At 41.2% G+C, this 13821-nt stretch overlaps 1 protein-coding gene across 3 annotated transcripts in view; it reads right to left on the minus strand.

Annotated features, from left to right (window-relative positions):
* Positions 1–2163: 2163 nt before the first annotated feature.
* The window catches only part of usp32 (ubiquitin specific peptidase 32), a 69795-nt gene continuing 58137 nt past the window's right edge, over positions 2164–13821 (minus strand). For all 3 annotated transcript variants that reach the window (XM_073483505.1, XM_073483497.1, XM_073483489.1), the window contains exons 25-34: positions 13626–13737; positions 13325–13524; positions 12617–12801; positions 11986–12072; positions 11416–11536; positions 10173–10364; positions 9330–9555; positions 8664–9115; positions 8475–8567; positions 2164–7549 (exon numbers count right to left, since the gene is read on the minus strand). In XM_073483505.1, coding sequence (XP_073339606.1) covers positions 7376–7549; positions 8475–8567; positions 8664–9115; positions 9330–9555; positions 10173–10364; positions 11416–11536; positions 11986–12072; positions 12617–12801; positions 13325–13524; positions 13626–13737 — 1842 coding nt within the window. In that variant the 3' untranslated portion in view covers positions 2164–7375. The remainder of the gene's footprint in view (positions 7550–8474; positions 8568–8663; positions 9116–9329; positions 9556–10172; positions 10365–11415; positions 11537–11985; positions 12073–12616; positions 12802–13324; positions 13525–13625; positions 13738–13821) is intronic.

A 13821-nucleotide genomic window follows, 5' to 3' on the forward strand; every position in this document is an offset into this window, starting at 1 on the left:
TTCTGCCTGAACAAACTAAATAAACAGAGAATTTCTTCTCTAAAACTACACAGTGCCCCTTTAAGGTTATTGACCCTTTACAGCAAAGTGGTATACAGTCCTGGCAGCAACAAGGATTCCATTATAAAAACATACAGAAACATTAACATCTTAAATCAACAATACCAAGCACATAAAGAAAAGGCTGAGATGATGAAGGAATTGCAAAAAAGAGCATTTCAGCAGAGGGATAATAAGAAGTACTAGGTTATCAAGCGCTGGACACCTGCATGAGTTTGATTTCATCTCCATTCAGGCAGACTCAAAAGTGAAATAATTCTAATTCCAACTTCACTCAAACTTTTCAGGCGCTTTCAGCTTAACGTGCATGCTAAGCAGTGGTGAACTAATGAAAATGACCACACACCAAAATGACAGCAGCTTTATTAATATATTACACAAATGTAGAAAAACTGACCATCTTACTGTGGCGGTACTGGCAGTAAAATGCTTACAAACCAGCCCCAACCTACATAAAAATATAAACAAAAAAATCTACAGGGAATGCCCAATGTCAACTACTTTGATAATGAACAAATGCCTCTTCAGGGGATAATCAAACTGAACTTTGCTTTTACAAGCCTTCCAGTCCCCCATGAAATAAAATGTTAAAAACTGAAGGTGTTTTGGTTTCATGGGGTTCAATTAAGATAATCTAAACAAAAGAAAACCTGCAGGTGTCCGGCTATTTGCAAGGCAGGCAACACTTGCATAAATAAGGACAGCTCTGCTGCAGGTAGCCTAATTGACTGGTGACTGTTGTGGTCACTCAACTTGGCTGAAGAATAAACACAATTTCCCTCAACTAGAATGAAACGGGGCAGTAAAGAAATCTCAACAGGGGCCTAAACAGACCAGAGTGTCTGGCTGGCTCTCTATCAGGAGGTCTGCAGTGTATCAGGGACAGATTCAGAATGAGAGTGAAGTCCAACCTGGGTGCCATTCCCCACATCTCTTAAGCCTTCACAAAAGGGCGTTCTCACACCCTGATTGGCTGGGAGGGGAACACCCCAAGCTGCTTCCACTCATTAATTAAGAGTCAGTCTCCACACCCTGCACACAGGTGATCTGAGTCTACTGCAATCAGTCCGGAGGGATTTTGAAATTCAGCCCAAAACAAAAAAGACAGCAAGTCTTCCACAATGGGACTGCTGCAGTACTACTGCAAATACAGTTTAATAATGTCTTACAGTGCAGTGGATCTCAAGGTTATCACATACAGGACTCCTAAACTGACACATATTAGACCAAGGACCCACTTTTGATAAGATTTTGTGTCAGCGTCACCCAATCTGATAAGATTTTTGCTTTTAGTTATTTTATAATGAAAGTGTAAGAAACCAAAGTAGTCATACATTGTGGAATTATAGTAGGGCTGGGTTATATGGCCTTAAAATGTTATTGTGATACTTTTAGACCATATGAACACATACCTCCATATCGGTATTGCAACAATATTGCAGGGATGATTATTGGTACTTTCACAAAGTATCACCACTGTGAGAGTTTTGATCAATAATCATCAGTAATGTGGATATAAAGTCTAAGTGGGTCAGGCAAATATTAGAACACGTAGGACAGTCAGTTCAGAAAATAACTTTACTGTAATGCAGCCTTTAAAACCAGGGAAAGACAAGACTATATCACTAATATCACGATATCATAAATCTATGATGATGTTTAGTCTCATATCACGATATCGATATAATATTGACATATTGCCCAACCCCCCTCAGAACCCCCCCAAGGACCCTGTGGGTCCCTAGACCCCACTTTGACAACTAGAGGGTCAGCTGCGCCAGCATTGTGGTAATAACTGTGTGGTACACTTGCATGAATATGATTGAATGTTACTAATCAGCTAGTAGCCAAGCAGTTGATGAAATAAATGCTTTTGCCAAAGCTGTTTAAAATGTTAAAAAGTGCAATGTTTAAGAATCTGTCAAAACTTTCATTTCAGTAACTTTTTGAATGCTTTCAACTAAAATTCTTCATATTGCAACTTTAAGCCTGGACAAACATGGTGTAATCGACCTACCTCTATTCTTAAAGCTACACCACTAGCTTGTCTAAAAGCAATCCGCATTATTCAGGATACAAACAAAAACACTTTTCAATCTGGTGTCGTCGTTTCCTCTGCAGAATTTAATTTGTTGCTTGGGTATTTTGTTACAGATCAACAGTATCACTCCATATACAACTACAAGTACAGTATTTTGTACAGTTCATATTCAAATACATAGTTTTCATTGGCTTATTTACAAAACACATTTTTTTATGTACATGTTTTCATGTCAGTGCAATGTCACTTTCTTTCAACAAACACGTTACAAAAAAAGTTCTTTAAATTAACAACTCTGGTTCAGATCTGACAGAAATGAACTTAAATAAAAAGAGGCTACAGACAGTGACAGACAGCTCAGTAGTAGATTGCACTGCCTGCCGACTATACTTCTGGGGGGTGGGTGGGGCCAGGTGGGCAGGGCTTCTGGTGAGGGGCTTTACATATCATCCCCGTGGTTCACAGGATCAGTTTTTGCCCAATTCCAAGTTCAGTTCTTTAGGGCAGAAAATCTTTGTTCCTGCATTATGAAAATTGTGCTGAAATTAGCCCCAATTTTAAATTGTGTTTTTGCTAGTACAGTTTAAGCTACAGGTGTGTAAGCTTAGCATCATACAAGTAGTTGTTTGAGTAAAAATTCACAGCAAAAAAACAAACAAAGGTAACACTTATTTCATGGTAAGAAGGTGGTTATTCTCAACTAACTTCAATGAAATTTATTTGAAATTATCCCAAAATTACCATAATATCCACCTAAATATTGACTGAAAGTTACCCAAATATTATCTTTTAACAATACTCTGTGGTTTTCCAAGAAGCAGTTAATATAGCTGCTAATTTCTTTAATACAGTTACAGGTCATTTTAAACTGGTTTCTGCTGATCATGCCACCGTACCTTCCCACTAGTTTCTGTCTAACTTTTGCTCAGCAGGCCACTAAATTGAAGTGAGTTGCTGTAGCTTCATTTTGTAGTTGTATTGTTGTCCCAAAATATAAAAAAACTGACATTTAACTTTTTATGTGGTTAAAAAGTTTTTTAGGCAATTTTTACTCTTAAAAGTGGGACATTTTTGGTGGCTTACAATAAAAACTTTGACAATTGGGAAATTTGTTGCAAAGTTGGAATGATCTGCTGAAATGAATGAGAATATAAAAGGTTAAAAAATTAAGTTCAACTAACCAGCCTGCAGAAGTTCTAGAACTAGTTAGAAATAAAGTTACATGAACTCACGTCAATGTTGTGGTCTGCTGAGCAGAAGTTAGACAGAAACTAGTTAGAAGTTACCTGAAAGTGTATCGATGGGGCACTATGTAGTTTTGGAGAAGGAATTCAAACTCAGAATTTTAATATTTACAAATTCAGTTAAAATGTGCAAACTTTTTCTCCATAAGTGAATCAACAAGCTGTTCTCAGAGGAAAAAAGGTCCCAGAACACTGTTTGAAGCTAGAAAGGTGGCAGGGTCCGCCACATATAAACAAAGTTAAACAGTATAAATTGTGTTGTCCTGTAAGGTCAGTTTGTTTATTCAGTCATGAAAACAAAGAGAGTTTGATTATTTAGTTTGTTTAGGCAGAAAAAAAAAAATCAGCCAATGAAGATCTTTCTCTGCTCATTAACATTTCTGCCCCAAAACTACAGAGTGCTCCTTTGAAGAAATCAATAATTATTAATTGCTTAAATCCAATAACATTATAATTAAATAATGTTGTTTCAATCAATTTTGAAGTAAATACTGTGGTAATTTGGAGGTGATTCCAAAGAAATTCCAAATAATTTACTTGGTAAATACCACCTACTTACCATGAAATTTGCAGACCTGTAAAATTAAGTGTTACCAAAAAAAGTTGACAGCTATTGCACCGTTAAATGAAGCAAACATTACAAACTAGGTTCTCAAGAGACAAACTTTCCCTTTGAGCCACGTGATGACATTTCAAACACTGACACAATCTGGACATCGTCTACAGCACGGTGCAAAGGCAGGAGGGTGGAGGAAAAAAGTGTGGAGCAAGCAAACATAAATAGCACTCATCTGTACATTTCCATTTGTTCAACAAATGTACTCTGCAAAGGAAAATAAACTTTCATTCAGTGACAAATATCTCTCCAAATACATCCATAATGACGCCTTCTCCTCATAAATACAGCAGCTAAAAAGGGGCGAGCACAGAGATTCATCTCCTGTAATCTAGAAGACAGAGTGGAGACTCGTCGGGAGCCGCTGACCGTCCGCTGTCTGTTCACAGTGATTCGACCGAGCCCCGCGCAGGAGGAGCTCCACACATGCTGCTACACAGAAGACACAAAGCTCTGCCGCTCACATGAGTTTGTTCATTTCAAACTAACCTCAACAGTCACATCAAGCAGCCAGTTTTTAGATAACAGGAGGACCAGATTTGAGAATTTACATGAAACCAACAATAAACACACAGAAAACAAATGATCATCTAAATGTTGGGTCCAGTGATGCAGTGAAGATTTTACAGGTCTGAAACCGTCCAGACACAGAGTGGATCTCTCAATAGAACAGTAGACTTAAACCGTGTCATAACACTGGGCCTTTTTATGGGGAAGGAAGTTTTGGCAACACGACATTGTACAGGTCTGAAATCTTATCAACCATTTGATTTCCAGCAGAATTTCTTAGAAACAACACACATTTAATTTAGATATTCAGTAAATATTCATGTATTTTTTGTTTAATATTGGAAACTTTGCAAATTACACTAGTAATGAACTGGAATGAATTAACTGGAAGAACCAATTGAACACTTTGGAATGAATTGGAACAAAACTATAGAATTCTTTCTTGTAAACTTACAGTGACTTGGTGGTTGCATGTAACTTCCATTTAGGAAACTGCTCAGTCTATGGGAGCCATCAGGGCCAGATAACCCCATAGGGGGTCATAGGGCAAAAATGGCCTGTGGGCCTCTTCCCATTGGACAGAGCACTTTACAAGTCAGTTTGTGGTAAATTTAAAACATTTTTTTTTTTTTTCGGAATATGCACCATGTAAGTGACACAGGAGCTTAACATTGGGTTTAAATGAAGGATTTAAAGGCCCACATTACCAAACAAATCTGAAATTCATTCAATTAGCTGTGTGACCCAGGAGAGCCTGGGAGGCTGAGGGATCTTTGAGATTTGAGACCCGTAAAATCAAATGTTACTGAAGCTTCCAGATATGTGGCAGGGCGCCATCTTGAAAATCAAGTTTACCACAAGATTCATGAGAGCACAAACTTTATAGTGACACAGATGTGTTATCGGGGGCCATTAAAGACTAACTCAACACCCCCTGAAAAACTTGTTTCTGTTGACTTTCAATGGTTTTACCTCGCCTTGCTGCAGTGTTGCACAGGTGTTCTCCAGGACACAATGACATCACTGTTGGGGATTAAAAGTGCAACTGAGCACAAGAGAGGCTAAAAACTCAACCAGAGAGGGCAGTGAGAATCTTATTTTCAACCTCCATCAATTTCTTACGCCAAAATCTGTTTCCAGGTGTTGGGGAGTTCTACTGCATACTGTGAACACCCTCGTATAAAGCCTTTTGTAGTTCCAGAGGGAGCTTTTTGAAGTCTAATAAGTTGCCTCAAGTGATGTCACTTCTCATGGCTTTCGAGCTGCACTGTGGGTAAAGCAGGAGGTGGCAGATTTTGACAAGAAAGATGAATGCACGTAATAAAAAAAGAAAAGACGCCATCTCTGCTGCATCGATTTTGATGCTTTTTGTTTTTTAACCGCCCATCGTATATCCAACTGTGTTACAAACGTGCAGTGTTGAATTGGTTGAGTACTCTGTTAAGTTATTCTTTAACTATTATTATGTTAAAATGACAGGTAAAATCATTTTGTAACTGTGATGAAGTGATCCCTAATATCCTAACTGTTTCTGGATTCTTATTGGGGAGGGTGTGAACATTAGTATTACGGCTGAGTTTGAGAATTGCAGCAGGTGAAAGGTGCCACAGTGCTGCAAATAAGATAAGCTTGACGCTGCTTGGTGTCACTTGAGATAAATATCCATCCCTAACCTGAAGTGGCTCCTGAAGCCTGCCTTAAGAAAAAAAAATCACAACAATAAAATAATCTTTTGTAAAAGAACAATCCCCCCCAAAAAATAATTAAACATATACTGTATATTATTCTTTCAGCGTCTCTCTTTTGAAATCATGGCACCTGTCCTAAACAAATTGACTCACACTGAAGCTTTTAGAGTTTCTGAGAAGTTATGGGTACACATAACAGGTCAACATTGCACAAATCACCACTGATATTTGGCAGCTGTGGGATGAAACACAGTTGTGGCAACAATGCCTGATTTCATGTCCACATCAGGACCTGTGTAGGTGTCCTACGAAGAGGGGAGACCCTTTTGGGGGAAGGTTTCCTGAAATGTGTGTACCATGACTCCTACACTGGAAGGAAGCATTTTCATTATTATTATTATTAATACTGTCACAGACTTTAAGGGTACAGCTGGCTGACAGACTGCGTGAAGCGATGAGGTAGCATATGACTTATGTTTTCCCGAGTGACACTAGCGCTAATAAAACCTTGAGACAACCTTTTTTTTTAAAAGCTTGCCACGATATCCAATAAACTAGATACCAAATTTCGACATAATGCTGACCTGTGGCATCAAATATGACACATACACAGGTTCTTTAACTCTGTTGGCATTTAAAACTCCATGTGTATCCAATCATTGGCCTTGCATTTACACCTTGAACTCATTTTGTGCTCTCATTGTTTTCCTTCGATATCCAGGCTCAGATCACATGATAACTCCAGGTGTAAATATTTGTTTTCATTCTGGCATCACAAGTGATAAATGCACAATAACAAAGCAGCATCACTTCATGACTTGGCCATACTGGCATACATTCAGAGATGCGTTAGTATGCGAGTATATGTTACATGTATGTTATGGCGGGGGTTGTTGACGTGAGGGGTGGGGGGGTTTGGGGGGGTGTTGTTTTGTCAGGCTCAGCAAAGTGCACCAGTTTAGTGCTTTCACCACGGCTTCATTGTTGTCTTGGCAAACCTTTGCACTAATCCATGTTTGCGATCGAGTGTAGAAAGTGCTGCGACGCAGGACAATGACCACAGTCTGACTCTAGTCATTAGCAGTTTGTGTGAAGTCTTCAGAATGATCTGAACGTCTGGTGCTTCCTGCTCAGAGCAGCAGCAGCAGCAGCAGCAGCAGTAGCAGCAGAGAGCAGAGAGCAGGTGTAGTGCTGGCTGATGGAAGACGAGGTGCCATCACTGGAGGACACAGTATTTCTTGTAGTCGGACTCAAAGTCTTCATCCATGCTACTGGTGTCGGCCATCTTTTTGCCATCGATCTTTGGCAGGAACTGGGAGTATTCGACGCCCTGCTGCTCGTAGAAGAGGATGTAGGCCGAGTCGGTGTCGATCTCCTCAGAGTGCACTTCCTGGATTAACAAAAAAAAAACCACACCCACATAGTCGTGTCCATGAACCTGTTGTTACATTGGTTAATTTTTGTGAAACATTACCAGCAGATTTAAGATGTGTGTTGGCATACATCCACCACTAAAGGTTGCTATTGTGAAGAATGCCCAAATACTGGACATAATGTCTTTCATTTTGATCAGCTCGTATAGATTTGTTTTCACTTTGACATCTTTCAGTTCAACTGCATATGTGAAAAAAGTAGTATAAAGCCTTTTGTGGCTCAAGAGGAAGCTGCATGTAATAATCTTAAATATACATTTGATAGCTAAAAATGTGATATGAAAGTTATGTAGCGATGTAAAACAGACTGAGGCTAAGGTTTCAAGCAAAAGGTCAGCGCTGTCATCAAATGAATGAATGAAGCGTTGAACTACAAAAACTGTAAGAACAGACTGTGATTTCTTTATAACAACACTATTCAGATGTCCACTACATAATGAGTAACTAACAGCGGACAGTCAACGCAGTGGTCGTATTCATGCTTTTATCGTTTCAAAAAGTTTGTTTCTCTACCAGAGATGAATTTGAGTATGAGGACAAAGTCATCTGGGGTATACTAACCCAAATGCATTACTTATAATTTTGCTCCTGTGTTTTTGGTTTTTAAAGGCGTCCCAACTCATGAGACACACAGTCTGTGGAAAAGGTTTAGCAGGCCCTGCCAAGCCTAGTTGCAGTTATTGCTGAACTATGATTTTAACAATCCCTGTTAGGTGGTGGGGTTTAGCTTTAACACTCAATTACTCATAAAGGTCCAAAGAGGAAACTTTTATAGGCACTGTGTATTGTTTGTGCTGTTTTATGTCCGACAGTGGCAACAATCAGAACACAGTAATGAAAGGTCTGCTGTGAGATGTGGGAATAGGAGATGAAGTGTCTTACCTTACAGCTGCTGTCATTATAACAGTACCATTTCTCATTGGGGTTTTTGGCATACGTCACATAGTGGCCTCCTCCCATGATTCCGGAATGGCACTGAGATAAAGCAGAAAAATATTTCAGACCTGTTTCAAAGCAGAGAAAAAGCTATTGAGAGAGGCTACCAAAACTACTTGTATGTGTGGTTCTTACTGATATTGCATAGAGGTTGTAGATGGCCTCCAGACACATGTTGTCTCTGTGCTGTAGCAGTGAGTGGTCCGGGTCCATGCTGCTCTCTGTGCTGCAGTCTGAGCTCAGCCCGTTGCTGTCACCGTTCACCAGGACCACGTCACAGTGGCTGCTGGACGCCTCAGTGTTGCACGATGATTCTGACGCCATCGCCTCTCCAGGAAGGCCACATGCCAAAGTCCCTGCTCCGCTCCCCTCTGTGTCTTCAAGTGGTGCAAAGTCCCGTGGCTCCCCCTCTGGATTAGCAGCTCCATCCAGGTTCTCTTTGCTGTTGGAGAGGCGGTGTCTGCTGCCCAGCTGGGGAAGGCGTAGTCGGCCTGGCTTGCGACCTCCGCTGCCGGTCTTTGGGCTGCCAGAAGGGCTGTTGGTCCGGCTGAGAGAAGGCGCTGACTTCCTGCTAGAGGCAGGGGAGGCTGTTGGGAAACCACACGGTTAAATACACTTCCTCTGCAGCTGGGCCATTAGCTGCTCTGCTAAATTATACTTCTGTCTATTTGGTTTCACATGCGTTCATGCTGTCATCAAACAAGAAGAGAATTTATACGTCTTTTTAAAAACATGGTTCACATCTCAGTGCATGAATAGCTTGCAGTAACTAAATGTCAGGCTTAAATAATCATGTGGTACCTTTGGGAAGGTTGCAGAAGCCAGCAGGGGCAGAGATGGAAGACAGGTTGTCTTCTCCAACCCTCAGCAGGTCCTCGCTCTCACTGCGGGAGTGGATGCAGTGCTGCTCCAGGTCTCTGGGAGCCAGGAAAGCGCTGGGGTCAAAATTTTCCCGCGGGAACTTGACAATCTTCTGGGACTTGATCCAGCGGCCATTCACAAACTGGAAGCGCTTCAGGTGGACAATCTAAAGAACAGCACACATACATCACACATGCTCTGTTGTCCTTCATTAAAAGTATTTCAATGCAAACAGCAAATTCTACTGAAAACCACATGTCCAGCTCTACAAAAAAAGAATTATCCCTGTGAGGCCAGAGCTCAGGTCCTACACAGGCTTACAACATGTAAAAAAACATGCATATCATGGCAGTCTTGAGCAGTCAATGATTGGTTAAGTTTGGTTCAGTAATGAATTTATTATAGGTCTGAAAGAAGCCCTTGCTCCAGACGAAGCACCTTAAAGCTCAACTGATCCAGAGGACGACCAGAAGCTTGTGGATGGATATCAAAAGTACCTTATTGAGGTGAAATAGCCAAGAGACATTGAACCAAATATTAGAATTACTGTATGTATATTTATGATCCAGCAGATTTGGTCACATTGTCAGAGGACCTATAATAAATTCATTACTGAACCATACTTCATGAATGTTTTTGTGACAAAGTAGTTTGTGTTCCTCTCATTCATCACAGAAACATGAGAGCTGTAGAAATCATTGGAACTGAAGACTGACATGATATACATGGTCTTTACAAGTGGATGGAAACTTCTGACCACGACTGTAGATTTGTTCCACTCACCAGGATAGGTGGCAGCCTCCAGAGGTCCAGCTTCTTAGTGGCCAGCCGGTGTGTCTTGCACTTGGAACAGTAGTAAAGCTCGTCCTCACCCAGCTCTTCCTCGCTGGTGAAGGCCCTCAGACAGCTGTCCAAGCTGATGGGCTCAGCCTGGGCCCGACGGGACTGCTCCACACTGCAGTGCTCCTCCACAATCTGCCGGGAGACCGTGGTTGTCATGATACTGAACGAGGGAGGAAGCATCCACACTATCCTGCTTTGTATGTCTGACTGACAAAAAACACCAGAACCAGAACCAGGAGCAACTGAAGACCTGACACTGAAGAGCTGCTACCAGTTGTTTATAGGTAAAACCAAGATATTTTTGAAGTACAACCACTGTTTGAGAGGAGACCATCTCATACTGTCATTTTGGCTTTTTTCTGAATCAGTAAGTCAGCCTGTAGAATTTCTGAATTATCCGACTGTTGTATGTGAGTAATATTTTTAAACTGTATTTGCGTGTGTTTTGTTTAGCAAAAAGTTGCAGTCAAAGTTGCAAATTTAGCAGAAAAATAAGTAATGCAGGTACAGAAAAAATCAACAGATGTGTACTTACAGCATGTATCTGTACTTGAGTACACAAACCAGCTGAAGTAACACTACAACTTTAATGGCACAACTTTCAGGTCCATGGAGCCTTTATCAGATGTCACTCTGACTGAGCTGACTGAACGGAGCATTATGCAGCTCAATGGTACCTCCTTGTGGTCAAACTCAGAACTACAGCAGTGTAGGAGGTTTACTTATCTCACTCAGCTCATATCTCAACATTTACAGAATAATACAAGCATCAAGTGAACTACAGAGATGATGTCATAAGATTGACCTGGTCTGTGCTGGGAAATAAAGGAAGCACTGAAGTGCGACAGCTGCAGTGTAAGGCTCACTTCTTATGTATTGATTAGATCGTCTCATTTGGACATTCAACTGTTTGGGTGACTTTATCTGGTGCTCCCTGTGAGAGAGTGTATGCATGGCGTGTGTGTGTGTGTGTGTGTGTGTGTGTGTGTGTGTGAGTGTGAGTGTGTGAGAGAGAGAGAGAGAGAGAGAGAGAGAGAGAGAGAGAGAGAGAGAGAGAGAGAGAGAGAGAGAGAGAGAGAGAGAGAGTGAGTGAGTGAGTGAGTGAGTGAGTGAGTGAGTGAGTGTGTGTGTGTGTGTGTGTGTGTGTGTGTGTGAGTGTGTGTGGTGTGTGTGTGTGTTTTACCCTCTCCTGGGAGGTCTGGTAGCGGAGGTGCAGGGCGGTGGGGTCCCAGTCCACAGCTATATAAGCATTTCCTATAGAGGCTCTGTCCTCTGTACACTCTATTGTACAGCCTCGACAGAACCTGAAACACACACACACACACACACACACACACACACACACACACACACACACACACACACACACACACACACACACACACACACACACACACACACACACACACACACACACACACACACACACACACAGGTACAGCAGCGGTAAATACAAAGGCTCAGGAAACTTGGAACTCATAAATGAATTAAAAAAACAGTCGTAGTTAAACATCAAAGACAAATGTGCATCACTCTTTTTGGTTTAGGTTTCTTCAGTTGTTTTCAAGGTTAATTTCATCACTCTGGTCTGCTTGTGCAAAGACGAGAGGACGTTTTTGGTTTTATTGGTCTTTCTGCTTATCAAACAGTTTCTGCTTATGACAACAATCAAATATTTAGCTTTCATATAAAACAAAGCCTAGACAATGCCTCATCACCATCAGATACATTAATACTAAATACTCTGCCTTACCTGTACCAGGGACACCAGGCACATGAGTTGCCATCCTTACCCACAACCCGTAAAGTAAAGGGGTACTGATAGCCCATACTGTCATCACTGTAGGTTAAAAGAAGACATAAAGGATTCACAAATCATGTTCTTCATGCACACTGTTTGTGTAGATATCATCATTTTAATCTGCCTGCTGATGTTTGTTTTTGCCAGTCCACAACTTGTCATCATTCTCACTTAGGGACACTCAGAAATTGATCAGGCTTTGGATAGCTGATACTGATCAGCCCCAATTCCTGACTGTGCTGATCAACTCAGGCCGTTCCTGATCATCTTTAATAAGATAAAGAATAAGTAACAAGACTTTGTCCTTTCAAAATCTTCTGTCTCTCTGTCAACTGTTCAATAAAGAAAAAAATGAAAAACTTAATGTATATATAATGAGAAATGTTTGTTTGTGGCCCAAATTACCAAAATCTATGCTTGGTAAGTTTAACACAAGGATTCTAGCATAACATTGTAATGTATTAGCCTAGCCTGGCATACCTAGCTGGAGGCAGTGGGGAACTACGAACCTACATGTTGCTTTGTCAAAAGCCAAAAATGAATGCACAAAAAAAGCACTGGGTGAAAGCAAAAGTGAGCCTACCAGTCCTGGGCGTGGTTGCTGGCTTCCTGTGGGGGCAGTGGACTGGCCAGTCGGGACACTTGGATCCAGACGGCATCGTACAGATCCTTCTTACTGGTGTGGACAGTACAGGGAACTATGAGAGGCATGCCGAACAGGCTGGGCCGGTTCTTCTGAGATGACAGGAAGTACAGCTCCGTACGCATCTGAGGTAGGAAACAAACATGTAACTTACATCAACAGCTGGGAAACCAAAATGCAGCTAATTATCACCTATAAGGCAACAGCAGCAAAGTGACAGTTAGTTAAATAATATGTACATTTAAGATCAACTGTCGACTTAAACTCAAATTACTGACAATTAGGGCTGCACAATTTTTTGAAATACAATCAAAAGTGCAGTATGGCCAAGTGCAATATCCAAATCATAAGGAGTAGCAATTTTTTGATGAAGGTACTACTTGTGACAAGGTGCATTATAATGAAGTACTGTAGTGCTGCAGAGATGTCCTGGTCTTTAGACGCAAACAAATGTCACATCATCATGATTTTGTTTTGTTTTACTAAAATTGTGAGGCAAAAATGTTCATTTTAACTAATCCTGACTCATATCACAATCACAATATCTGTCAAAATAATGACCATATGAATTTTTTTACCATATCGCACTGACTGTGACTGACAATAAACAGATTTGTCTCTTTTAATGCATTTGTGCTGAGTTCTCACCATCTTTCTGTGCATGGCAATGATGTATCCAATGAAGGGACTCTCCTGCACTGGTGTGATGTGTCCGTTGGCAATCCCATTACCAAGGGGAGTGTCAGGGCTGCAGGGCACCATGGGGCTGGGGCCACCGTTAGGGATGAGGACGGGCTTATTGCCCAGATTCCCATTAACAGTGGAGCCGTTGGCTATTGGGGTGATATCTAATGAAGGTGAAGAGCAAGGGGATGAGAAAACGGATGTGCATTCAGACAGATCCATGCTGATAACAGTGCTCAGACAAAGTGTGAGTGGACAGGCTCACCTGTTAGTGTGGGTGAGCTCAGTGATGTTGGTGAACCTGGCACTGGGACCTCAAATGCACACAGGAAGCCGTTAACAGACAGTCGGACCTTCTGGTTGTCCTGGGGAAAGTTCTATAGACAAAGGATTTGGTCACAGACTGAAGTAGTATAATAACAGAAAGCTTTGCATATGCAGGGGCATTATGCAGTTCTAAA

The sequence above is a fragment of the Pagrus major genome, chromosome 2, assembly GCF_040436345.1.
Source record: "Pagrus major chromosome 2, Pma_NU_1.0".
In the NCBI taxonomy this organism is placed as follows: domain Eukaryota; kingdom Metazoa; phylum Chordata; class Actinopteri; order Spariformes; family Sparidae; genus Pagrus; species Pagrus major.